General features: G+C 40.1%; 1 protein-coding gene across 1 annotated transcript; it reads left to right on the forward strand.

Annotated features, from left to right (window-relative positions):
• The first annotated feature begins 1,351 nt into the window (after positions 1–1,351).
• On the forward strand, positions 1,352–18,807 carry GOPC (golgi associated PDZ and coiled-coil motif containing). Its single transcript, XM_054393100.1, has 9 exons — positions 1,352–1,645; positions 10,456–10,620; positions 12,611–12,634; positions 14,031–14,206; positions 14,454–14,619; positions 15,808–15,903; positions 16,691–16,855; positions 17,474–17,654; positions 18,174–18,807. Exons 1-9 carry the CDS (start codon positions 1,352–1,354, stop codon positions 18,290–18,292), a joined length of 1,386 nt encoding a protein of 461 aa, XP_054249075.1. The 3' UTR covers positions 18,293–18,807.
• Positions 18,808–27,798: the final 8,991 nt, after the last annotated feature.

A 27,798-nucleotide genomic window follows, 5' to 3' on the forward strand; every position in this document is an offset into this window, starting at 1 on the left:
GTGTTGGGTTTTTTTTTTTTTTTTTTTTTTTGTTTTTTTTTTTTTTTTTTTTTTTTGTGTTTTCAGAACCAGGATAAGCTGAACAAATGCAAATATATTTCATGTGCATACAGCTGCATTCACCAGTGCTTCTGGATGTGCAAAGGTGCCCGGGGCAGTCCTATTTAAACAATACTTGCAAGTTTGCATCTTTGCTGAGCATGAGCAATAAATGCATCACAGCAAACCCCACCATGTGGTGCTTTGCACCTGCTCATCGCGTTTGTGAACAGTAGAGTGAAGTCTTCTCTTTCCTCTCATACTCTCATAGGAAGGGGGAAGCGTGTACGTTTTACTAATTTTGTTGGTATTCCAGCTATGGATCCCTCAGTCTCCTGAACCTGAAAAAAAAAAAAAAAAAAGTGGGAGTTTTCTGGAAGATACGAACGACACCTGGGGCAGGCCGGTGAGGCTGTGCTGTGAGGTGAATCGCCAGGCCCACGTGACCCCTCCAGGCCCTCCTACGGCCACTGCCTCAGGCTTGTTCCACAGGAAGGAGTAACCAGGTTCCCAGGGACAGGCTAATCGCATTAAGATTAAACCTGAGAAACGCTAACTTCACCGTAAAAAATAACATTTCTTGCAGCGAAAATCTCAGTTTTGGTGGCGCCCGGGGATTTCCGATAAGCTTTTGTGAGCTGGCAGGGCGGGGACTCGCGGGTTGAGCACGTCCTGCCTGCTTGTAGAGGCCACCGATGGGGGCACTCCTCGACACAGGAAAGCCGTGGCGGGCGCGATGGCACAGTGACACCGGTGACACCGGTGCCACGCCGCCGAACGCCCCAGGCCCTCTCTGCACCCCTCACGGCTCGGCCCAGCCTACAGCGCTCCCTGGCTGCACAGACTGTGTAGTGCGCAGGCTGGGGAGCGCCGATGGGATCGAGAGATCGGCGTTCAATTGCCACTGCCTGCCACAACTCCACGCGGCGGCAGGCAGTACGAGTTGCGCGTTGCTGGCCGCCGGGTGCTCCTGCGTCGCCTTTGAAGCCGCCTGTCAGAGCCGTCACGCATGCGCGCCGGGCACATTCCTCTCATTGCCCTGCGTGGCTGCCCCGGTGAAGCCGGGTCGGGCCCGTTGCTGTTGCTGCTGCTGCTGCTGCCGCCGCTGCCGCCGCTGCCGCCTTGTCCCGCGGGGCGGGAGGGGGCGTGCGCGGGGAGCGAGCTGTGGAGGAGCGACTGAGGCGGAGCGGAGGCTGAGGCGGGGGACGCGGGCTCTGCTCCTGCCCTGCCCGGGGGACCGGGGCGTGCGAGGGGAGGGGGCGGCAGCGGCGGCGGCGGCGGCAGCAACAGCAGCAGCAGCAGCAGCAGCAGCATGTCGGCGGCGGGCGGTGGTTCCTGCGGGCCGGGCGCTGCGGCCTGCGGCGGAGGCGCGGCCGGTTCGGCCTCAGCGGCAGGCGGCGGAGTATCAATGTTCCGCTGGCTGGAGGTGCTGGAGAAGGAGTTTGACAAGGCCTTCGTGGACGTGGACCTGCTGCTGGGGGAGATCGACCCCGACCAGGCCGACATCACTTACGAGGGGCGGCAGAAGATGACCAGCCTCAGCTCCTGCTTTGCCCAGCTCTGCCACAAGGCGCAGACCGTGTCCCAGATCAACCACAAGCTGGAGGTGAGGGGGAAGCTGAGGAGGCCCCCGGGGGCTCTGGTGGGGCAGTGGGCTTCTGTGCTCGTCTTGTGGCGCATCCCACGCCGCGCAGAGGCGTCGGCGGGCACCGTGCCCTGCCCGTGGCGGCAGCGAGACTCCTCCTGTGGTCTGCGGCTGATGGACGCCTTGCTGGAACCGACTGGGGAGGGTTATCCTGGCCCTGCGTTTTGAGAGGTTCTGTCCAGCCCCGCGGGATGGGGACCTGGCTGTGCCGGTCCTCCGGTTTTGGTTATTACAGCGTGGGCATGAAGCGGTGCGTGCCAAAAGAAAAAGTTCTCTTTGATGTTAAAAGCAGCAGTCTTGAGCAACAGATGCCGCTGACTGGTCTCCTATTTGCATTAAGTCTGTAGTGAATTTGTAAAGCTTTTTAAAAATGAGACAAAGACATATGATCACGATGCTTACGTTTTCTAATCTGTAATCAGAATGAGGATGTTATGCCTGCTTACAAGTAAACCAAACGGAAAAATGGATTGAGGATGGACTTTGGCAGGTCCTTTCTTTCTCTGAGGTAGATCAAATAGCTCTCTGCCAAACTCAGTGTCTGAAAATTAATAGCAGAGATTGCACATTCTGTGAGGAGAATATTAACTCTGTTGAAAAGTTTTCTTCATGCCTAATCCAGAATTTCAGTCAGGGTGGGAAGAAAGAAGCATCAGCTGGAGCCAAGCGGGCTGGTGCTGACGCTGCTCAAAAGGCAGGGCTGCAGGTCCTGTGACTCGTGCAAGAACTGGAGTACTCTGTAAGGAGATTCTGGGTAACTTTCCTGTCATTTTGTAACTGTCCAACCTGAGTCATGTTTAGTTTAGTAGGTGGTGTCATTTGGCTGGTTACCAGGTGTGGATGTTAGTTGTCCTCTTCCTCTTCTCTTACATATTAGAAGACTGTTGATGTTTCTTCCCACAGTTAGCTTTTCCCTGGGCTAAAACCCTTCAGTATCTCTTGTAAACTATTCTTTTTAGTGTTGTGCTGCTTGGTCTCCTTTTAAATATGTGAGAGTAAAGGGAGAAGATTCTTCAAATCCATGAAGAGAACATGCCTTGTAAGAGCTTCAATAGACAAGTAAACCACAGAATTCAGTTCTTTCAGTCCTTTGTGTTATACCTATGATAATAAAGAAATTTAAGAGTCTTCAAACAGTAACATGCTGTTCTGAAGGTGTGCCTTGCATTAGGAAGTGAAGTAGGTAAATTAGCTTCGGTTTTAATCAGGTTTCTTCCTGGGTTGAAGACATTGTTATGCAAAGTAATCCAGAGAGTTTAACAGGAACAGAATATTTCAGAGTAGAAGAAAGGCCTCGTTAAACTGGGAACTTTTATCATTGCAGTCTTTATTTCACCAGAATACTTATTGTAGTGATGTTTATGGTATTCTTTATGTTTATACTGCTATACTGTCATACACACTTTAGTATTGGAGAGATATATATATACACACACACATACACACTGTTAAGCTATACAGTAGGCTTAATTGTATAGGTGTAGTAAAATAAGATTTATGATTTGATAGAAGACAATCCCTATTTATTGCATATTACACAGGGATGGTGGTTACTGTGTAAAGACTCATAAACCAGATGAGCTTTCAGGTTAAGAAAATGGGATCATGCTTGGTAAATACTTCTTTGAAAAGTTGTTTCAGGCTCAAGTATTTTGAAAGGAAATGACAGAACTCCGATCTTGGAAAGTATTTTGGTAGCTAATTAAAATTACTAGGGGCACCTAAATAACTGAAGATAGGTCCTGCAGTCTTGAATGAGGTGAAAAGCAGAGGAGCATGGCTGGTAGTTGTAGCATTAATTACTGTGTATGTCAAAGGGTATGAGGTAGTTGATAAAAACAATATGGAGCGTTTAGAGTGAGTGATTTGGAAACTAATTAAAAGTCTTTTGTCTAATACTTCGATTACTGATACTAGTATTAGGCCTCATACCTTTTATCTTTCAAATAGACCTTTAGAAGATTATAATATTGCCTTGAAGATTGTTCATTTTAGAACTCATGATTATTAGAGTCATAAACTGTAAATGGAAAAACTGCTATTTAAAATCTCCAAAAGATGGAGCTGCTCTGCTGAGAACGTGTCTTGCCTTCTTATGCACACAAATACGTAGTCAAAAGCCTCAGTGTCCAAAATGAAGGATGCAGTTACATATATTGAAAGAAATGATTAACACTAATACTGGAGTTTAAGATGTAATCAGTGAATTAACTTTTTTTATAGTGGAAGTTCCTGTATTTCATAATTTAAAATTGCATTCATTTCTGAATAGCTCACAACTGTAACTTTGTAGTGCTTATATATTTAATATAGAGCTGTCATCGCATTCATAAAAGTGTCATTAGTCATAGTTTGCTTAGGTACAAAGACTTAGTCAAGCCAATAAGTTAAATCCATCTTCAGAAATATGCCTTTATGCAGTGACTGAATGTGTCTGTTGAAAGCTAAGACTTTACTCCTGCAGATGCATTTGCCTGCTGGTGTCTTACTGAATGAGTAATATTCTTCCCTAAAGGAAAATAAAATTAATAATTAAAAATAATTAATGTAATTGAACCCACAAACAACATTATTTCCTTGACAGGATTAAAGAAATGCAGTTCAGACTTTGATTTATCAGTTTCATCATATGCATTCTTTGAGTAATACAACTGCTTTTTAGAAGCACAGCTTGGTTGGTTTAGTGGATGGAAGGTCCTTCTGTAGAACTTCAGTGCAAAAATGTTTTGGCATCTTTGGTGTATACCTACTGCTAGAGAGATGAGTCTAAGTAAAATATTGTATGAAGGGTGTTCCTCAGTAGTAAAGGAAGTATTTCAGGAAGATAGAGGTTTCCAAAGAGCAAGTAACATTGCCAGTACAGGGGTATGTTTTTTTTCTAGAAGGAACCTGAAGGTGTGCAGATGCACTGGGGCTGTATGCAGATACATTTATTTGTGCTTAAGGGTGGTGAAGGTTATAAACATACTACTGTGCTTAACAGCATTTGCAGTCCTAGATAGAGTAAACCAAGAAGAGGAGGATTTGTTTTTATGTTTGTCCTGCTTGTCATAGTAGGACAGACTTTTAAATTAAGGTAGCTTATCAAATGGGAAAAAAGTGTTAGGTGATAGAAGCCACCATCTTTTCTGAGCTCAGCTTCACTTCAGTATGAGCAAATGAAGAAGTATATCTTGATGGATGGTTGTAAGGGCTTCAGGCTCTAGAACAAAAGATGATGGCTATTTTTAAGGAGATTTTTTATGATGCTCTGTCTCTTAGAAAGCATTATAAATCTGCAGGTGCAGGCTGACAGTCACTGTGAGATTTCAGTAGATTTTTAATTGAGTGGAAGTTTGTAGGATTTGGTTTTCCCATTTGACTTTCACTTGAGGCAGAAAAACAATGGCATTGTCTACATGCCCATTTCAACAATTAAAAGTTCTGTATGGTGCAGTTTTGTAGAGATAATAGAAGTAAGTCAATGTGCCAGTGAAAACTGAGGTTGACTTTAGCACTTTGACTACCATTCTGATTCTGTAATTTTAAATGAACAAGCTAGAAAGGAATGTCTGGTAGAGCACACCCTATGTCTTGGCAGTTGTGTTAAGCCCATGATCTATGCTATAGTTCAGGAAAAGCTTTAAGTGTATGTTTAAGTAGTTAATTGCCTGTGTAGTTTTGCTTTGAACTAGGAATCAGCAGGTTTAGAGGAACATGTTCCTTTTCAGCAGAATTTTTCGGTAGGCAACTTGTCATTGTATCAGCTAAAACATGTAGTATTATAACAGTAATGTGAGAATCCCGTATTAAAAAACCCAAAACAGAACAAAACAAAACAAAAAAATGAACTATTGAAGACCAAGATATTTCTTTACCCCATGATAGATATGCCTGTAAAACTGGGAACATGGCTGCAATAACTTTATGAGAAAAGTAAATTGTTTATTTATCTTTTTTAAATGTCAAAAAATTTCAGTATCTACTGAGTGATTTTATTAATTACACTTTTAACTCTGGATGCTTTTTCTTATTTGGATTAGAACTCTGCTGCTACTAGATAGAATGTGAGCTTTTGGAAAATCAGTTGGACAAGCTGATTTTATATCCTAAATTACAAGCAGTAATTTTCATCATTGACAAGTGGCAAGCATTCTTTGGTTGTGTTGAAATTGGGGGTGGGGGAATCAACAAAAATTATGATTCCCAAGTGTATCATTTACTCCCGTTTTGTACACTGCTGTCACACTTCAGTTTTGCAAGGAGCACAGTGAGATTCTGATGGCTTTCCTGGTTTCTCATTCAGATTAGTCCATTCAGTTTAGTAGGGCTGTGGGATAAATTGCAGCAAATGCTGCTGAATAGGCAGCAAGAATCAAATAATCAAGGCTGGGAAAGGGTAGAGTGTTCCTGTCTTTTGGAAGACTGTAGTCCAGGTGGTAAAGCAACACTTGTAAGACTGGGGACAATCCTTTCTTCCAGCAATTAGAGAAACATAATACTTGAGTTACAGATAATTGACATCTAGAGGCTGATGCTAAAGTTAGGGGAACCCGTGCAAACTTTCTAGTATGTGGGCTGCGTGGTTCATAATGGTGCACAACAGGCTCTTATTGTTGAACCATAGCCACTGGCATGCCTGGTGTCTGTGAGTATGTTTAGGCCTTGGGCTGTAGGAACTGCAGCTGTCACATCCTGAAAAACTGTCTGCTGTCCTGCAGTGTTGTAATGTTTTGGGAACACTTAGGAATAATGATTTCATTGTTTGTAAAGCATGACTAGGGATTTTTTGCTTACTTTCGCCTTTAAGCCATGTTTCTGTCTTTAAAGCAGTGCCCCCAAAATGTAATGTTAAGCAAATATGCTGGTGTTGTATCTTGATAATTTATATTGCTTTTTTGTTCATATACTGGGGCAGAAGTCATAGAGTAATTGCAGAGTTGTAATGTGCTCTGTTGTGTTTGATCATCCTTCAGCCTTTAAATCAGAAGGTTAATCATCCCAGTGAGCAGTGAGCATTTAACTACATAAACATGTCAGTAAACTTGCTGGGATCTAGCATAAATTACATGAAGATATGCTGCTGAAGTAGTAAAAATGCCTCATATAATTTGTTTGTCAATGAATTTTGGTTTGATCTCATGGCAAGGTTCATAGGGACCTCTCTTGTAAAATTAGCAATTAAATGTGTCTATAGTGGAGTTTTTATTGGTAGCAGAATCCATGGAGCTTGTGAAATCTCACCTTCCTACTGATTCATGGGGAATGATTTGTCCTAATGAAAGTGTTGAGCACTTTCTTTGAGTGGCTAAGACCCTTCAGTTCAGGCACCCTCAGGTTTCCCACCTGATCTGAGTTTCCACGTCACAGCATCCTTGTATCTGGGTGGAGTAAACAAACTAGCTATGATCTGACTCTTCCCACTTTTGCCTTCATGAGGGCACTAATCCATCACTCTTTCCTGCTAGTAGCTGTTTTGCTCAAAACACGTTTACCACTCTAATGTGCGTGTTTGAATCTTGAAGCTGGACTCATTAAAGTCAAGAGGGAGGGAAGATGTAGTCTTGAAGTCCTAGCTGTTGGCATCTATATGATGGAAAAAATAATCTTCCATTTTAAAAAAGGACAATATGCAGACCTTGATGGGTTTTAGAAGGCTTGGCATGAGAATGAATTAGATGTACCCTGAAGGCCTGAAATGAAAGGAAAATGAAAAAAGTCTTTAAAGACTATTTACTACTTCAAGTGCATTTGAGTGTTTGGCTTATGACTTACAATCACTGCAGGCTGGTAGTACAATGGGTATTTTTATATGTATCCAGCTTTCCTTTGCTGAAAAATCTGTATGTTTTCTAATATGTCCATTATGCTTTTTTTTTCTTTCTTTCTTTTTGAGCTAGAAATGATATATCCAAAAGTGCATCATTGTAAGCCTCAAAAAGCATTCATTACACTTTGATGTTGAGGGAATTCAGGTCTTCCTCTCATTTTTATTTGGTGTGGTGAATAATACCACTGCCTTGTTCTAGGATTATTCAGACCTAGCTTTTCAGTTAAGCTTGGCAGTGGTTTGAGTCCCCATGTCTGGGCAATGGGTAAATTTTAGATACTGTTTCATAACTATTAGCTCAAATAAGCACTTGTCTGTACTAAAGAAGTTATTGGAATGATAGCTTGGAAAGCAGCAAGTATTCAACTGAAACATTTTTCATAACATTCCAGGAAAAGTTTGTGATTGATATCTGCAGACAAGAGAGGTGGGAAAAGTGAAGCATTGAAATTAATGGGCTGACTTCCTTTAATAAAGAAGAAACTTGGTTATTTTCTGGTTTATTTCAGTAAGCTTTGCTTTCTATTGTAAAACCCAGACCAGGCACTTCCCATTGCCATCGGCACCAAATTCCAGTTACAGATCGTGGTCTGAGAAAAGTATCCAAGACTTCAATGAGTCAGAGACAAATGAGCATATCTCAGACATCATTAACCTTTCTAGCAGGTGCCAGAATAAAAGAAGAAAGAGCTGTGCAAATTCCATCTCTCAACCTGTCTGCTTGATTCTCCAATTCTCTTTCCATTTGTAATAGGGCTAGATGTAGATATTCATGGTGAAATCCTACTTCCATGAGCCACAGTCCAGTCCTGCTACTAACTGTGTGTTGCCTGGGGCACAGACTCACAAATGAATTAGCTAGGATATTACCTTGCAGTGTGATACTTGCTAATGCATGGTAATTGCTAATTTATGCAGTTGTATGTAGCCCTAAACACAAAAGAGTTCCTTTTTTGGCTGGATCAGCAAGTTACAGTTAAAGAATGTTCTGAAAATAAACATACTGCATTCTCTTCAACCTCTGCCCCTTATTGTTCCCCAATGAAAGTTTCTGTTCTCTATTTGTTGTTTGGTGGCTCTTCTTAATCTGCTCTGGCTATGAAGCTCAATGGTCTCCTGTGAGTGGATGTTAATTAGTTCTGCCCTACTGGCTTCCTCACAAATTCTAGAACAGTCACAGGTGACCTTCAAAATACATGACAGCCTTGTTGGAGAGTACATCAAAAAGCTGCCAGTTAAAGGATGTTTACAGTTTGTTGTGCAACATTAATTTATTCTTGTTGTGCTTATGCAAATTGAAACATCATAATGATATCTTCTGGCACTGTCTTTTTTTCTAGAACCCCTGCCTCATGCAGTGACTGATGCTCTCAGAAGGAATGGCCTTACTGAAAGTTCTTGTTAGGTCTATCTTGTCATTTCCTCACTTGCCTCTGCCCCCTCACTGAGCAGCTTCCAAAACTGGTTGTAGAGCTGCTGAGTTTTCAGTGGTCTTTCCGTGTGATAACAAAGTGAAGGAATGTGGATAAAAAGTAGTGCTCAGAAGAACAAACATAAAAGAGAATTAAATGAGCTGGCCAAGTTGAGAAGGGCAGAGCTTGCATAAAATAATGTAAAGATTTATCAGCCTTCATAGAGGTAGATCACAAGATTTGAAGCCAGCTTACTGCTTTTGCTTTGTGGTGTGACTGGTGTATCTGCGTTTGTTCCTGGGGATAGATTTATGACTTCTCAGAATGTGTAAACAGATTAGTTTCATGATGTGCACTCATACCATTTCTCATTTTGTTCTTTTTTTTAAAGCAGCAGGATATGAATTTAAATCCTAGGTTACATGCAGTGTGCTATTTATTTATTTTATTATGAGCTTGACAGTCTCTTTCTGATTGTTTTGGAGCATCACTGGCCACCGTTCTTGCTGCTTTGTAATTTGCACAGAAAAATAGCTCCTCCCTGCTACAACTCTGTTCTTCCTGTTCTTCTGTTCTATTCCTTATATACCCTTGTACAGATGAGTCTGGACTGTATTTAATTGGTGTAATTTATCTCTTCTGCCACTTTCTGCTTCTCCAGACATTCTGAATTAGAGTGGATGAGTGTTTGTGTGTATGTATAGAAAAAAGCAGTAGTGATCAGCATGTTAGTCTCTGAAAAGAAGAATACAGTAGTGTAAGTAATGTCATTCAATAATAATAATAGTACTAACAAAGAATAGAGGTAATATTGTTATACACAATGTGAAATTGTCACTGGCTCAAACTGTGCCTTCGTTATTAAGGTCTTGGTTATTTGCTCTTAGGCTGGTGATGCATTTTTCTGCTGCTTCAGTTCAAGTGTGTACTGGCTTTTGTTTGGTGGCAGAGAGACTTCAGCAGTGGCTGGGCACTTGGGAGAGCAATGCAGTTTTGTAAGCAATCTGTTTCTCTAAAGTTATATGGCTTTGTAGTATTTTAAATATCATCTTACTGTAGAAGGAAATTCCTGGTTTGGAGCTCTGTGAGGGTTTACAAGTAATTCAAGTTTTTTGTCAGGCTGACGGTTGGAAGGTGGAAGTGCGTACAGCCCCATTCCTCAATAAAAGTAAATGCTAACCTAATGTGTTGAGGCTCCATGTAAGCAAACAGGGAGAGGTCATTCTGCTGTGTTCTGAGGAGTCTGAAATCTACTGAACAGGGCATCCTCCCCCCTAATCTCTGTGGCAGCAGCAAGCTGGAGATTGCCTTGACATGTTCCATCAGATTGCACTAAAAAGCTTAAGGAGGCTGTCTAAATGGTGTACCTAAAAAGTTAGACCTGGTAAGTTCCCCTCACTGAGAGTCAAATCCTTCCTGCCATTTTTTGTTTGCATTAATTGTTCTTGTCTACATTACACTGTGTATAGCATATATGTACCAGTAGATATAGTTCTGATGAGCCCATGTAATCATTGCTCTAACTGCTATGATGGATTGTATCTTCACAGGCACAGTTAGTTGATCTGAAATCTGAACTGACAGAGACCCAGGCAGAGAAAGCGGTGCTGGAAAAGGAAGTGCATGATCAGCTTTTGCAACTCCATGCTGTTCAACTCCAGCTACACGCCAAAACTGGTCAGAGTGTTGATTCTGGGGCTATTAAGGCAAAGCTGGTGAGTATGGTGTCTTGAATGGAGGATTATATCCTATTTTTTTCTCACCTGGCTGGAGTTCTTCCTCAGAAGGTGTGAATAAGCTGGTCGCAAGTGTTGACAATGTCAGAGAGAGTTAGCTTTTTCTTTTATAAATAACATTTTTGGTTGGTTATTAACAACCATTAAAAATAGTGTGAATAATGAATAAGAATTTAAGAAATTGTTTTTACATAAACAGGTTTTTAGTGGTTTCTTTAAAATAAGAAAATATTTTTATAATATTCTGGATACCAAAGCTGCATTGTTTCAGATTTTGTCTGTGTTGGAATTAAATTTTATTTACCGCCTAGACTGATACTCTCTTCTTAATTCCACTTAGTTCCTCCTTTTGTTTATAAACATTAGGGCTAATCTTTTTAGTTTGCTTTACTTTGCCTTTAGGGATTTCATAGTTTTAACAGAGAGAAGTTCAGCTTTAAACTGCTCTAGATGCAGAGAGCTAGGAACCTTGAACAAGCAAAATTGGTGCTGCTTAAATGACAATAAAATGGGAAGTCTGAGTTTAGGTAAATAAAAACTGTCATGCTGACCTGGCAGTCAAAAATTCCAGGGGCAAAGAACTGTGTCAACAGAATATGTGGTGGGGAAATCAAGTTCTGTCCTAGTTAACTGCCAGCTTGCTTTGTTAACAACAACCACTTCTCTTTCATATATAGACTCTTAGTATAAATGTATACTCTACAAACTCTAAAACTCTACAGTAATGGGGAACTAAGGTATCTTTAAATGTTTCAGATCTATAAGCAGTTGATAACATCTCATAGTTCAGACTGAATTCCTTTCCAGTTTGTGGGGTTTCTGCCTAGTCTGAGTGTGAAGTTGTTGAGTACAAGTTGTAAAAATATGAAGCCTAGATGATTTTTTTTCTTGTTTTGAAGTTGATATTTTTCTTTGCTAGTTCTCCCTGTCCTTTATGTCCCTCCTGAAATAAATACTTCACTATTGTTTCTGAAAGAAATTTTTTTTTCTCAGTGTAACAGGTGTTATATTGTTGTTCCCCCCTGATTTGGGGGCCGTTGGGTGACAAACCCTGTTTGCCGTATAGAAACAAGATTCCAGAAATGCAGAGAGAAGAGAATCCCAGAAGTCCTTTATTATAGCTTTGTAGAATCCTTTGCATTACAGTCTTAGTGTCCTTAACAGCAGAAGTCCCAGAAGCCCTTGACAGACAAAGCAGTTAACAGAAGTCCCGAATATATCCCTAGCAGCAGCCCTACCCCATAGCCCTGACCAGAAGTAGCTAACAGAAGCAGAAGTCCCTAGCAGCCCTAACCCCTCAAGATGTTCCTAAGTCCCTAACTGAAGTAACTATTGCTCAGAGTGGTTGTTTATATACTCTGTGATCAGTCACTTAACCAGTAAAATCCAAACACATCTATAAGCTAAAATCTTTTCCCAATAAGATGTGCCAGCATGTCAAGGAGGTGGCTTCTGCAGCATGTTCCAATCAGAGGGTGCCAACATGATCTTGGCATACATGGAATGCTACTGTTTTGATCTAGGCAGCATGCTAAGGAATCCTGCACTCTGCACTCATCCAGCAGCTGCCCTCAGACCACTGGCTGCAACATTGTATTACAGAATTTTATTTTCTATATATTTCTATAGTGTATTTTCTATGATGTTTTCAAAACTGCTTTCATGCATTTTACATTATCTTACTATTTTTATAAACATTCTTGGTATTTTAGGAGAAAGTATTGTTTTAAATACTACAACAACATTAATATTTTAAAATCAGATTTACAGTGGCTTTCACTACAAAATACCATAGTTATTTCTAAGTACACTTAATATCAATGTGCTTGTTCTTTATGCCTTCTAATAAAATAAACAACCTGCTGGTAAATTTCTTTTGGAGTAAGTAATTGACTTTTATTTTTTGCATTTTCTTGAAGTTCCTATTGCCTCTTTCTCTAATTGTGGAACTCTTTTCTTCTGTCTTAAGTCTGTCCTTTCTGTGGATGAAATGGTAAGTATGCTGATTACCTCTTTTTTTTTTTTTTCTTTAATGTTTAAGCAGTGCTTTTGTTTTGTGTAACAGCTTAAATATGTTAGCCTCAGAAACTGGCAAAACAAACCTGCCTTGTTCCTTTTTCCTATTGGTTGGCAAAATTCCATGTAAAGAATTTCTTTGCATTTTAGTTTTTCTTTTCTAGATTTGGTGGCCTCTTTCCCCAATCTCTGTGTTTTATTTATTATTACAGCTAAATGTGGGGTTATATCTGGCAAGTTCTGTTCTGGCAGTATCTCAAAATTAAACAATTTTCGAAGCATAAACACTGTACACATCTATCAATGTAGTATTAAATATTCCATGTGTTGTAATTAAAACCAATATAATCTTGCCGGCTTTTCCTTGTTTTCCCTTTTCTCAGCTCTTTTTATGGGCATAATTTAACATGATGCATTGGCAAGTTTAACGGCCCTAGGAATATAAACACAATAATACAGCGATACAAAGAAAAAGTGAAGTAAAATTAACTTTTATCTTTTGGTCTTTCATGGTAATAGATTTGAAAAGTTTCTAAAGAACATTTCCACTTTTATTGTTATATAGCTCATTATCATTACTCAGTATTTGCCTTTCGAAAAGCCACAGGATCACTCTTAACTGCCAGCTTTGATCTTTGCCACTGCTGTTGCATTTTTGTTTGGTTTAGGGGTTGTCTTTTATATTACCCATGCAAAGCACACCTTCTGTTTTGTAGAACCAATGAACACTAGAGCACATGAAACTCTTCTGTAAATTCCTCAGTCTTTAAAACATTTTTGAGGCTCTTGTCACTTCTCTTGGCAGTCCTAATGGGACATTTCTTGTTTGTTTGTGTGAAAAGAATTGTCATTTTAAGGACATATAGACTTGTAGAGTGTTTCCTTGACATCACATTAAAAATCAGGATAAAATAGTGAAAGAATAATGTCAAAGTGTGGGTTTTGTAGTCACTTCTTTATTTTAAAATAGTATTCTTACTTTATATGAAGTTCCTGTTGGAACCCAGGAACCACTAAGGATGGTATTCATGCTACTTAGATTTTGCTACCTTTGTGTGACAGGGAGAAGTGCTGTTGCTGATTTTCATTCATTGACTTTGAACTGGTATATGCATTTTGTGCTAAGTAGTTGTAAGCTAGATAAAAATCATGTCAGGAGCACAAAGTTGAATGCAAGGCCTCCTCTCCCCAGAGGGGAGCATGCAAACCAGTACCTGCACTGCCAGAATCTCCGCTTTCATTTTTTATCTTGCGTGCATGTCTTGCACATAGGAGAGTAATTTCAGATTGTGTATGCAGAAACATTAAGGGCTTGTTCATTATTAACTTTGATAAAGCTTTTCAATGTTTTTTCCCCCCTTTTTCATGTAAAGGAGAGAGAACTTGAAGCTAACAAGAAAGAAAAAGTGAAAGAAGCTCAGCTGGAAGCTGAGGTGAAGTTGCTGAGGAAGGAAAATGAAGCACTTCGTAGACACATAGCTGTGCTTCAGGCCGAGGTTTATGGAGCAAGACTGGCAGCCAAGTATTTAGATAAGGAACTAGCTGGAAGGTATGTGAAGTCAATCCATGTCCTGTAGCATGAGATATTTTTGTTGTTGTTTTCTTCCTTTGCATCCCCAGGGAGAGATCTAAAGGCTAAGCAGGAAGTGTCTCACATTTGCAGTTAACTGAACAAAAGGAAGAACCAAAAATCACCCCAATTCTTGTGCTAATTGCTATGTGGCTGTGTGCTGTAGTCAGATGAAGTGTATGATTTTTCAGTTGTAGCATATCTTATTCTCTTTGTCATTATGTAGGGTCCAGCAGATTCAGTTACTGGGCCGAGATATGAAAGGACCTGCTCATGACAAGCTCTGGAATCAGCTGGAAGCTGAAATCCACCTCCACCGACACAAAACCGTTATCAGAGCTTGTCGTGGTCGCAACGATCTAAAACGACCAATGCAAGCACCACCAGGACATGTAAGCTGAAAAGATGGAAAATAGATCTGAGTAATTTCTTCATTGTTATGATTGCTTTCACTTCAGTATGGTGTTCTTTTAAATGTAATTTCTAAATACATAATTCTTTTCTATGCTGAAGGACAGTCCTGTGCTGAATAGCATGTACCCATAAATGATCATGAAAAACAACAGAATTCTTTTGACTAACCTGGGAACACTTAGTCCTTTTGAAAGCTGAGCCTCTGCCATGTGTATGTAAAGATATGAATTTAACAGCATCATTTTGTTACCTAGGTTTCAAAATGTAGAGATAACATTTACAAAACCCAAGAAGAATAACATTTATGAGATTAGATTGAACTGAAATTAAATTTTAAAACCTTTTTTCAAAGGCCAGGTAAAATGACACTGCAAAATAATTAGGCTTATTTTTGCCTCCCAAAGGTACTTTTAAAAGTAAACCCTTAAAAGGCATTTAACTGTGGGTAACCTTGGTAGGATTCACCCAAGTTGGCACATGATGTGTTAATCACTCCAGTGGTCAGTGCATAAAACCAGACACTTTGCAGGGAGGTGCTTTGCTTTTATCTGCTTTAAATACCTTAGTTGGTCAGATGGATCTTACTGCTTATGCTGCCAGTTGCATATAAAATACTGGTAGGCAAATATGTGTACAGGTGATTTTAAAGGTATGCAGAATGACAACACTGGCTTAATAAAAGCAGAATAAATATCTTGATTTCATTAGTTTTCAATTTTGTGTGGAATGGCTTTTGGTATGGTTTGTTTTTATTATAGTAAAAATAAACTTGAGCAAGCTGTCTTCCTTGGGACTGTGTTACATCATCATCTGTAATTTGATTAGTTTTAAATTGCAGCTTACATCATGTAACTTTCCAGTAGTGATCAGTGTTGCTTCATGCAGTCCTTCTGTATTTTTAATATGTGGCTGATTTCGTTCTTTCGAAGTGAAGTTGTGTGTTGTGCATCACTTAGCACTTACTTTCTCATCAGGAGTGCATGGTGAGGAATCTTTTTTGATTTCATATCCTGTCGGTAAAGGGACACTAAGTTTGCCCTTCCTGGAGCTAGTCTAAAACTCTGGTACTGATATACTGCTTGTATATAATTTAAACAACCAAAATGCAGAAGTGCATCACTTTTTCATTCCCATATTTATGCTATATTTGTTTTTCTTCAAACTAGGACCCTGATGCCTTAAAGAAGAGTCAAGGTGTTGGTCCAATTAGAAAAGTTTTACTAGTTAAAGAAGACCATGAAGGGTTAGGAATTTCAATCACAGTAAGTACTTGCATTTATTTTCCATCACGCTGAAGAAGCAAGTTAACTTTGGGTTTGTACTTCTGTAAGACATGTGGATCAGTGAATTTATTGTTAAAACATACCAAAAAAAATAATTCACAGTACCAGAGCTGTGGTCATAGAACTTGATTCAATTTGATAGATCAGGAAATAAATAGCTGTTGCCTTTGTAGAACTGATGATTTCAACTTGTGTTTAGGGTATGGACACCATAGCAGATTAGCCAGTCGTAAATTTCAGATGTGTAAGTCAGCAGAGGAGTTGAAACAATCTGAGAATTGACTTCCAAAGCTTAGCTGTTGTGACTGTAACTCAAATGTCACAGCTCACAAAAGCTGTATGAATTCTTTAGAACAAAGTTTGAAAATTCTGAATGTTACACTTTCATTCTAAATGCGACTTTTGTTTCTTGCAAGTCAGCCCAATAATGGTTTTTAAATGAGGTTTTGATGCTGTGTCATCAGCTTGTGTATTATTTTGTACTTCTATTATTATTCAGAATTGTCTTCTTTGACTCTTTGAGTATATATTTCAAATTTATCCATTCTTTTCTGTGAGGAATCATAAAGGGGAACATCTCATGTTCTTCTTAAGTGTTCATTTTTGTCTGAAGCATATTGAAATAAGCATTTTAAGAGCAACCACCAGAATGTTAATGTTGGAAGAAACTATCAGTTAATTAAAATTTACCTTTAAAAATGACTAAAATAATAATAAAATACTAAAAATCAATCTTTTAATTTTTTTTTTAAACTTTTATTAATAGGGTGGGAAGGAGCATGGTGTTCCAATACTGATCTCTGAAATCCATCCTGGACAACCTGCTGATCGGTGTGGAGGACTGCATGTTGGTGATGCTATTCTGGCAGTAAATGGAGTTAACCTAAGAGATGCCAAACATAAAGAAGCTGTAACTATTCTTTCCCAACAGGTCAGTTGGGAGTTACTATAAACAGGCAATTTAGGTGCTTCCTGTGTTCTGCCTATTGAATTATGTGGAATTTTCATGTTTTCTGTTAAGCACAGTCTTTTGCTAAACTCCAGTGATTCATGAAGCTATGTCACCTTACACTTAATCCTCTTATGTCTTGCAATTTAAGAAGAAAAGTACTAGGTCAGTACTGGTTCAATTAAATCCATTGACTCTTCACTAAGGCTGATAGAGATCAGCCTGTTACATTGCCCTACAGAAATAATTACTCAGTGGCATATGTTTTAGTCATTTATGACTAGACAGCTGCAGCCAAACAATGTTTCTCATATCCTTTGTGGTCTAGACTCTTCCTCCTGCTTTGCTTCCTATTTTCAGACAGTTAACAATTGATCAGAAAACTTACTCACCAGAAGTTTAAAACATACTGGTACAAAGCTAAGGAATTCAGGTAGCTTTGCTATAGAACTGAACTCCTTTAATTAGCAAAAACTTAATTCAGATACATTTTACTGTTGTAAAGGCATTGGAAATGTTTTTGTGACCTAGCTCATCTTGGTTATCTTGCTACGTAGCTGTGCAATTGTAAGTAAATTTGCAATTTTTGTTGCATTTTAGAGAGGAGAAATTGAGTTTGAAGTAGTGTATGTTGCTCCAGAAGTTGATTCAGATGATGAAAATGTAGAATATGAGGATGAGAGTGGACACCGTTACCGCTTGTATCTTGATGAATTGGAAGAAGGTGCAAATCCAAGTTCTAATAGAAAAGATGCGAATGTGGATGTCAAACCCTCACAAGGTAAACCTTCTAAAAGATGTGTTACATGCAGTTTGATTCTGAAGTCTCAATATGCAAACCAATTACTGGAAAATGCTGGTTTGTATTCATTGTAGAATTAAACTACTGTTAATTCAATTAACCTACTAGTAGGCTGTTGGCTCTTTTGGTTAGTCCCTCACTTATTGGCCTGGTTTACTTAGATTCAACTGAATTAACTAAATTAATTTGTGGGGATTTTTTGGTGATTGCCTTTTCCCAGAGGTTGAAATTCAAGTTTGTTCTTACCTTTTCCTAACCCTGGTCTAGAAGTGGTCAATTCACCTTAACACTTCATGGTTTGGCTTCTTCAAATACCTTTGTTACATCAGAGAGCTATAGAAACAGTTCCTGTTTTCCTGCTGTACAGTGTTCCACTAAAAACTTGTTAGCTTTTATTTTAGTGGTCATTTCAGCACACATTTCAGTTTCTAGCATAACACTCCCTGCTGTCCTTCCCAAGACTGCTTCTCATCCTTACATTTTCTTTCTAACTTACAGTGTTTGATAAGAAGCCAAGTATTGATGGACACGAAAATGGAGACCTGGGGAATTCAGTTGAAGCTCCGTTAGAAGACACTGCGCCCAAATTAGTGCGTTCTGCCGAGTCCTTATCCTAAAAACACACAAACAAAACCCAATCAACTGGACATATCCCATCTTTGGGAACAATTGATAATCAATATTGACTGCTCCAAGTTGCATATACTAGTGTAGGGTGTAAAAGGATGATTAAATATCAAAGGGAACTGTATTACTGTTGCCTGGAAAAAAGGCGGTTACCTCAGGGCTTCCTTGTGAGCAATTCTAAATGTGGAAAACTGTCTTTTGCGTGACACACAGTAGTTACCTAACACATGGCATGTGAAATGAATTCTCTTTTAATAATAAGCACCAAAACATGAGATTTCTAACAAGGATGACCTCAGTACATTCAATTTTTAATCTCATTAATGTCCCCAAGGAAGTAGAATAGGATGTGGCCACTCTCAATTTGACCCTTTGACACTTTAAAGGGAAAACTGTTGTTTGCTTTGGTGTAAAACAAGCTTTAACTCTGGAAGGATGAGAAGAGGAATTGTATCATTGCATCCATGAATTTTGTACATGGGACTTTTGAGCTGTAACTTTTAAAAGAAAGGTGGTTGCTGGTTGGTTGTTTGGTTTTTTTTTTTTATTTTTTTTTTATTCTCAGAAGAGTAAAAACCAGAGCAAAGACACCAAACTCCAGTTAGGACAGTGGAGTACTTGCTTATTGTGATCTTTCAGCCCATGAGTAAGACTTTTGGCATTGTTTTAATGAATTCACTCCCAATTGTTCCATTTAAAACTTGCTCTATAAGTATGATGGGGTTTTAAAAGCAAAATAATTCAGAAAAATACCCACAATTACATGGGCCCTTTGGGATTTTTTTCTGAGCATCATCAACTGAGCGTTCATTCTTGAATGGATGTGGTTACTGCTAATGCAGAGTGGTTTGAGTTGGTGATCATTAGCTTACCTTTATGAAACGCTGAGTGCTTTTGATGGGTACTAAACATATTCATTTCACATTAAAATAATCTTTAAAGAAGCGAAAGCTGAATGCACAGTACTTTACAGGAGGTGCTCAGAGTCATACGGTGTCTGGCCCTATCTGTGTTACGTTATGGAAGTCTTATTAACCTATAATTGTCTTACTGTTGAAACAAAACGTTACTCCTTTTGTAAGAGCAGTGTATCTTTAAAATAGCTTTCAATTGGTGTGCATCTAAAGGCCCACAGCACAGTTGCAAATGGGAATGTTGAGGATGGTTTCTTGGCCAGTTGCACATACTCCATTTGTAGATCTTACGGTGAAGTGCAGCACTCTCCACATGATAATCACATTTATTATTTCAGTGTGCAGTGCCACTTTTCCTGTTTGCTGCTCTGCATGCTGTTGAACTGTAATGTGAAAAGAGGAGATTATGGACATTGAGAGAGGAACTAATGTGAAAAACCATCTTTGCAAGACTTACTGTGCAGGGTGCACATACAGAAGAAAAAAAAACCTCAAAGGCCTTTAGAGTTACATCAAGGAATCTTACGTTCTAAATTGTGATGTAGAACACAGTTACTTGTCTCTCCTAGGAGCACTATATATATATATATGTTTATAGAAAAAAAGCCTAAAAAATGTATATACTTTATTCAAAGATTTTGCTATTTATAAATCCCTTAACTTGGCTGTTCCAGGAGTGTTGTGTGTGTGTGTGTGCGTGTGCGCATGTGCTCCACTTACTTGGTGGAATAACATTAAGTTGGTTCCTTTTTTTTTTTTAATAGTAGTCTTTGTCATGCAGCATACTGGTGAGGCTTTTTAAAATAGTCAAAGCTGTGCAGTTTTCAGCAAACGAAAACTAGTATTTAAAAATAAAGCTGTGTGAAGAAGAAACAGGGCCCCAGGCATGTTTCTTTTTCTGAAGCTTCAGAAACTTTGCGAACACGTCGGCTGTGTGTTGGCAGATGAAGCCACTGCTGCAACTTTGCATCCGGATTTGTGTTTTTTCCCCACAGTTACTCTGAAACTCTGTGGCCTGCAACGTCCAGTGTCCTCTGTCAGAAAGGATAATTCAGAGCCAAGGAGTGATCTTCTTGTCTTTGAGAATCACTGCTGTGTGACGTCTTGCTGCAGTTGTTGAATTGAGACTCATCCAACGAGTCTAGTAGCTTTTTTAAAGAGGCGTTCAATTTGCCTGTACAGTTTCCTTTTGTTTGAGGGAAAGGTGAAATTTTTAATTTATTCGTTCTTCCTTTTTGTCACACCCTGTCTTCCACTGAATGCTTCTGATCAGTTTTAGCCTGAAGTGGAAGAATATTTCTAGAGCTGTTTCCCTGACATTCCCTATCCACCAGTTTCTCATTATGCTGGACTCTTTTCTTCTGGAAGTTGCTGGACCCTTTCTCTGCTTTTACCTTGTCTATTTTTAACCTATTTATGAGATCAACATAAGGAACAGCTGCTGTAGAAAATGACTGACTAGGAGTAAACAGATCAGGTAGCAGTAAATTATTACCAGGTTTCCTTCCTTGCAGCCCTGAATGAAAGGATTTCGCTCAGGCACTACAGTCTGTCTCCATGTATTCCATACTTCCTACCAGCTGATTTAACATACTGGTTTATTGTAGTCATACTAAGATGCTTAGAGATTAATATTAAAACTGAGAAGAGTTTTGCAAGTTGAGATTTTTTCAGATTCAATAGACAAATGTGTGTTCTGCCCTTTGTCAGTAACTGGAACTCAGTCCTGCTGATTCCCAGAGGTTGAATGAATTAGGCTTGGAAAAATTTCTGAGGAAAGTCAGTATTCAGACATCATTTTTACTTTTTTTTTCTTAAGTGTAAAACAGTTTACTTGTGTGTGTATATATATTTTTACTTAAAAAATAAAATAATATTCTAAAGAGAATTTTGCAATTTTTTTTAGTAGATAATTCTTTGCCTGTTACAAATCTTCAGTGAGGCAATTGTATTTTAAGCTAAGGGTGGACAGTGTTTGTTGGCATCTGGGACCAATGTTAACTAAAAGCATGTAAGTAAAGGAGGGTGCTTTATGGCAATAAATTTAACTCTGATCAAAGGCTGTATGTAGTATTTCCTGTGTAGAAGTGCATGCTTGGCAGTGAAGAGGGTTTGCCTCTGTCTGTCTGTATGTTAATCCACAATGGTATCAAACAGAATTCAGGTATTTATTGTTATCTGTCCAAACATTACATCACAGATTACTCTCATTTCTGTAGCAGGCAGAGCATTTTACAACAAATGTATACATCCAGCTAAGCTGAATAGAATATATTTTTATTAGCCTCTAAATAAATATGCTCCTCTGCATTACAGTGATTTCTGCACCTAATTCAGACTGGTATTTAATTTTCTTATGGTGTTACATGAAATACAGACACCTGACCCTGTGTATATGTGATCTGGTAAGCATGTAGTCCGCACCCAGCCAAAAAGCTACCACAAGGAAAACTGGAACTGCCTTACATGAAGTTGACACTTAACCCAGCCTTGGCCAGCAATGGTTAACAATGAATTAGCTTTTATAAAAACATAGAGGATGTGTCTCAGATTTCACTGAGATGCTTTTTCTGATGAATGTTTTTCAATAAAAGGGAAAAAAAATATATTTGCATTGTCTGGCTTTATAATAACACCATAAATACTCTGAAGCCTTTGGTTAAGAAGAGCTATAAAGTCCTAGGCCTGTCAAAGGATTAAGTAATTTGAGTAAAATTGTGGAAACTACTTTTTTTTGTTTATTTTTCATGTATTATGAATAATAAACCACGTTCTGAGTTTTCCACTGAAGTTACAAACCATATCTTTAAATTAGAATTTTTTTAGTCCTGATAGTAAAGCTTGTTGAGATTGTCTCCTTTTTCTTATGTTTCAAAATATAGGGTTTTTAAAAAATTACCTCACATCTATACTTGAGTGGTCATCTTGCCCTAAAGGACCAAGTTTACCTGGATGAACAGAGAGCTCAGGTGAAAGGTAATGGAATGGTGTCTGTGGTAGTATAATTATGGTAGTGTACTTAAGGATTTATTGAGAATGTGCATAGAGAGTAGTAGGAGCTGTCTTAATGGACAAGGCTGAGTCATGCTGGATGACAAGATGTGTAATGCACGCTTGGTGAGGACCAGAACTGCAAGTACTTTTTTTTTTTAGCTCTGTATCATTCGTAGAAGGCTTTGGATATGGGCAGCTTCAGCACATCGAAGGAAGAGGGAAAGGAGAGAAAACTTACACTTGAGCTGTCATAAAACAAGCAGAGGGTTAGAGGCAGCTGTGAATGGAGATGGAAACAGATGGAAAGAGAAGAAAATAATTTTCTTTATGTCAGCTGGGGCCAAGAAAGAAAAGAATTCAAATTTTGTGTCCCAGTGCCTGATTGAAGAGTGCCAGAGGCTGCTGCCAGTAACTGGTCACTGAATAGTGCTCTGCAGACACATTACAGAAATGTGGCTTGACACAGACTATGTTTAAAGAGTCAATTTTTGCTGGTTAAAACCTTAGCTCAACAACCTGAAAAGAAAAAGAATGAAAATATTTCAAGCTTGCCTTTTGTATGTGTTTTCCAATATGAGTGATTTCCAGTTCTTTAGAAACTAGTTGGAAAGAAACCCAGGAGCTGACTTTGAAAGAAAAAGCACTGAAGTTCTTTGGTATCTGCTCCTGACTCCACACCTGTGCTACATGGAGCACAAGCAGGGCTTCTAAGACAAATGTCTAAGCAAGGCCTTTTTCAAGGTTTCCCTTGGGCCACCAGGATGATCAGAGGGCTGGAGCACCTCTCCTATGAGGACAGACTAAGAGAGTTGGGACTGTTCATTCTGGAGAAGAGAAGGCTCCTAGATGACCTTCTTGTGGCCTTCCAGTATCTGAAGGGGGCTACAAGAAAGCTGGGGAGGGACTTTTTAGGCTATCAGGTAGTGATAGGACTAGGGGAAATGGAATAAAGCTGGAAGTGGGGAGATTCAGACTGGATGTGAGGAAGAAGTTCTTCCCCATGAGAGTGGTGAGAGCCTGGAATGGGTTATCCAGGGAGGTGGTTGAGGTCCCATCCCTGGAGGTGTTTAAGGCCAGGCTGGATGAGGCTCTGGCCAGCCTGATGTAGTGTGAGGTGTCCCTGCCCATGGCAGGGGGTTTGGAACTGACTGATCCTTGTGATCCCTTCCAACCCTGACTGATTCTATGATTATTTCCAAAGGTAAATTGAAGTCACTTGTGTAACTTTTCTACATATTTTACAACTGTTTAATTCAATCAGTTCTCAAAACTTGATGACTCTTTCAGCCTTCTGCATAGTGTGCTGAGACTTGTTTCTCTCAACTATACTGAGGGGAATCATTGAAGCCACCAGGCACTGCAGGAGGATGATGCTCTTCCAGTCCTTTATGAGAGATGTGTTAAAAGTGCTTTGATCCTTAAAAAAGAATCCAGGAAAAACTGGTTGAAGTTGTGCTGTTTGGTTTAGGGTGGGTTTTTTTTTTTTTTTTTTATTTTTCCCCTACTGGAGATTATGGTTACCTGTCCCTCATCAAGTGTTTTAGCAGAGTGTATTTCTTCAAATTTTCTTTCTGAAATGCCAAAGCACTGCTAGCTGCAGCCCAAGCCATCTCTCCAGCTTCCCCTCTTCCAGTTGTGAGGCTGTTGGCTCCCTGCTGCCTAGGTCTCCATGGCTGAGTCTCACACCTCAACTACATACCTGGCAACCTGTTCCAGTGTTCCACCACCCTAATGGTAAAGAACTTGTTCCAATCTAAATCTACTCTAATTTCAAACCATTGCCCCTCATCCTATCACTACAGGCCTTTGTAAAGTCTCCCTCTGCAGCCTTCTTGTTGCCCCCTTCAGGTCCTGAAAGGCTGCTGTTAGGTCTCCCCAGAACCTTCTCCAGGTTGAGCAACCCCATCTCCCTCAGCCTGTCCTTGTAGCAGAGGTGCTGCAGCCCCCTGATTGTTTTCATGGCCTTCCTCTGGACCCTCTGCATCAGGTCCGTGTCCTTCTCGTGTTGAGGGTCCCAGAGCTGGGTGCAGTACTCCAGGTGAGCAAGACTCCACACTTCTTTTGATGTAGCCTAGAATGCTGTTGGCCTTCTGGGCTGCAAATGCACATTGTTGTCTCCTGTCCAGTTTCTCATCCACCAGCACCCCCAAATCCCTTTCTGCAGGGCTGCTCTCAATCTCGTCATCCCCCAGCCTGTATTGACGTCTAGGATTGCTCCATCCTAGGTGCAGGACTTCATAGTTTGCCTGATTGAACCTTTATGATTGTATGGCAAGTGTACTTTGGGCTGTCTCAGTGTTACACCGTTTTCCACACCAGAAACTGTCTGTTGTTTTTGATTGCAATTAGCGATTGGAATCCTGCCGTTTCTAACGCCAAGTATTTGCATTTGTATTCAGTGCCAAGAGGGGGCAGCAGCTGCCTTCAAATCTTCAGCATTAAGGCGACTTGGAGACAGCAGAAGCTGCTGTTTTGTGGGTTGGTTGTTGGGAGAGGCTTTAATTTAAAATTTAAAAGGAAAAAAAAAAAAGCCTTTATTCGTGAGAACTATTTCCTGTACCATGCATTCTCAAATAACAAGCATCCAGAATGCTTCATATCCTGTAGCAAGTACTTTGCAGGTGAAATCTCACAGTAAAAATTTTCTCTATCATTGTGAGCAGATGCACAAACACACATGAACCACACAAAGACACCTCTAATTCCATGTAGCTCTGCATTCATGAATTGTTAAAAAATAGTTTAATATCCCATCAATTACTTTACAAATGAGTGCTCTGCTCTCTTACAAACTCACACCCCAGCAGTGACATTTTTTTACCTTTGTGGGTGGGTGAAGTCATTCCAAAAGAAAGGGACCAAATGCATCGATAACAAATGAAATGAGGTTTGTAAACTCTCCTGCCTGCATCGTGCCAGTGCCCTTCGTTCATGATTGGCAACCAGCCTGATCACATTCCTGGGATCTTTGCAGTTCATACCAGTCTGTGGCAAGGAGAAGTAGAAAAGAAGGAGAGATGATGATCTCCAGAGAAGGGCCATGAGGATGATTAGAGGGCTGGAGCACCTCTCCTATGAGGGCAGACTGGAAGAGTTGGGGCTATTCAGGCTGGAGAAGAGAAGGCTTATTGTAGCCTTCCAATATCTTAAAGGGGCCTACAAGAAAGCTGGGGAGGGACTTTTTAAGGTGTCAGGTAATGATAGGAGTAGGGGGAGTGGAACAAAAATAGAAATGGGTAGATTCAGATTGGATGTTAGGAAGAAATTCACAATGAAGGTGGTGAGACACTGGAACAGGTTGCCCTGGGAGGTGGTAGAAGCCTCATCCCTGGAGGTTTTCAAGGGCAGGCTGGATGTGGCTGTGAGCAACCTGATGTAGTGTGAGGTGTCCCTGCCCATGGCAGGGGGGTTGGAACTGGGTGATCCTTGAGGTCCCTTCCAACCCTAACAATTCTATGATTACGTTTCAGACCGAAGCTTCTTGGAGGAAAGAGGAAGGTCAGTTCACAATGACCCACCAGCATCTTTTCTCTCCTGCTTTTGGTTTCCAAGGACTACCAAATGATAGTGCAACCTCCAGACTTTGTTGTTGTTGGCCAGATGATCAGTGACCTTGTCAGCAAAATGTTCTGTGGCATAAAATATTTATGTCCTCAGTGACGTGACTGTAGCTGTAAATGGGGGCAGATGGAGTGTGACATCATCTGCCAAAAAGTTACCTATATAAATGAAATGCTTACCCTAAAAGGGTGTCTTTTATGAACGCCACCTGCCAGGCATTTGTAAGCTTGTGGAAAAGTTATTGCAGCCTTGTTATCAAGAGTGTGGCTCGCCTTGTGCTGTGGGGTGTCAAAAAAAGACTTGTGCTGCCTTTTATGACGAGTTGCTGAAAGTTCTTGGCTATCTGTGGAAAAGAAGTTGCATGGGCTGTCCACAGTTTTTCCACATCCATGCATGACTCCAGCTTTTCCCTATAACAGGCATGCTTTATCCAGGTCACCTTCTTCAACTTTTATAAAACTGTCTGTCAGAACAGATGGTGTCACTTAAGGATAAAAAGCTTAGCCATAGATGTGAAGAAAAGCTGTCCTCTTAAAGTGAGGTCTGCTAGCTCATCTGAGTCTTTATCACCCCTGTCTTCTTTCCCTGCACAAGAGAGGACTTTTGACAGGTTTGCCATTGGTGTTCTTTGCATTTTTGGGTGGGCTTGATTTGTTGGTACAGCTCTGGACAAGTGGCAGCATAGCTGGCTGCCTCAGTTTACTCATCTCTGCTTGCCTGGGCCACAGAAATTAAGATGTGTAAGATATGTTTCTAAAGGCTGAAGTTTCTTGAGCATGCTGAAGGCATCCTATTGTTCAGCCCAGAGGCTGGATGGGAGCTAATGTAACTTTCTGCCTTCCTGCAGTCTCTTTCTCCCCTCTTTTGTAGCAAGCATCACCAGCTTCTCTATCTGCCACTGCACATGGAGGAGGACTTCTGATAAGCTCCTTGTGGGTCAGGCTTCAGCCATTGCTATTCTGTTTCTTCTAAGCCTAGGATTTGGGCATTACTTTTTTGCCTGCCTTCTACTAGGTGACCAGCACACGGTTTGAAGTCTGTTGTTGTCTGTTGTCAGCTGATCTGGCTGAGAGAATGCTATAGATTTTGAATGATTTGTTGTCTTGTAAGTGTCCTTACTCCTTTTTAGTAGTTCAAAGCCATAGGAGGAAATGCTGAGTATCCAGGGATCCTATTCCTTTACAGGGGAGCAGATAATGCAGGTCATCAAGGAAGCTTTTCCAGTAAGGTCTGTTAAAAATTTGGTGTCTACTGGAAAATGTTGATTCTTGAGGTCAGTTCAGGATTGTTAACCAGGACACAAAAGCCTTAGTAACAACATTATGTCATATATATGGGCTTATAATTTTTGCTAGGCTGAAAAAATGATCTTGTGCTTTAACTTAAGTTGTCTTCTTCCTGGATTTCTGTTTTCAATACCCATGACTGTGTAAATATAAACAGGATGACAATCTCTTGGATGTCCTGTGGCAGCTCAGTAGCTGTGTTGCAAAAGTGGCTGAATAAATAATGAATTAACTCAGCCCAGGACCAGGGGTTACTGAGTAACTTCTGCACACTATAGATTGCTAATGTTTTTCAGGGCATGCAGGCACATAATGTGAGGCCAGACCTAAACAAATACAGTGGAGTTTGAATTAAAAAGCCTCCAAATTCTCGTGTCCAGACTATACAATGAGATAACACAGAATGTCAGATGCTAGGCGTCCTCCTTATCATGGATAACATGAATTTTCCCCAACTAAGGATGTCTTCCTTCTTGTCTTCATCTATTTTAGAAATACTTTATCTGACCCCTTCTCACATGTCCTTTATGGATAGTAGGACTGTACCAGGGGGGGCTTCCAAAAAAGAAGCCCTCAGGAGAGGTTTCTATTTTAAGGTTGGAAGTGATTGCACAGGGTAGGTACCTTCCCTTTAATAAGCACATTCCTTGGAGCTTACTCAGTCTTCAATAATTCTTCAGTGTTGCTGCTGCTTCTTCATAACAATGTTAGTCTTGTTATCAGGACTGCCTAACTAATCTT

The sequence above is a fragment of the Indicator indicator genome, chromosome 27, assembly GCF_027791375.1.
Source record: "Indicator indicator isolate 239-I01 chromosome 27, UM_Iind_1.1, whole genome shotgun sequence".
NCBI lineage: Eukaryota > Metazoa > Chordata > Aves > Piciformes > Indicatoridae > Indicator > Indicator indicator.

Bases quoted from the DNA above. Each gene is read 5' to 3' on its own strand.
- GOPC (XM_054393100.1), top strand. From the start codon at position 1,352: ATGTCGGCGGCGGGCGGTGGTTCCTGCGGGCCGGGCGCTGCGGCCTGC. The intron at 10,621-12,610 runs GTGAGTATGGTG...TTCTGTCTTAAG, and splicing joins GGGCTATTAAGGCAAAGCTG to TCTGTCCTTTCTGTGGATGA. The intron at 17,655-18,173 runs GTAAACCTTCTA...TCTAACTTACAG, and splicing joins GGATGTCAAACCCTCACAAG to TGTTTGATAAGAAGCCAAGT.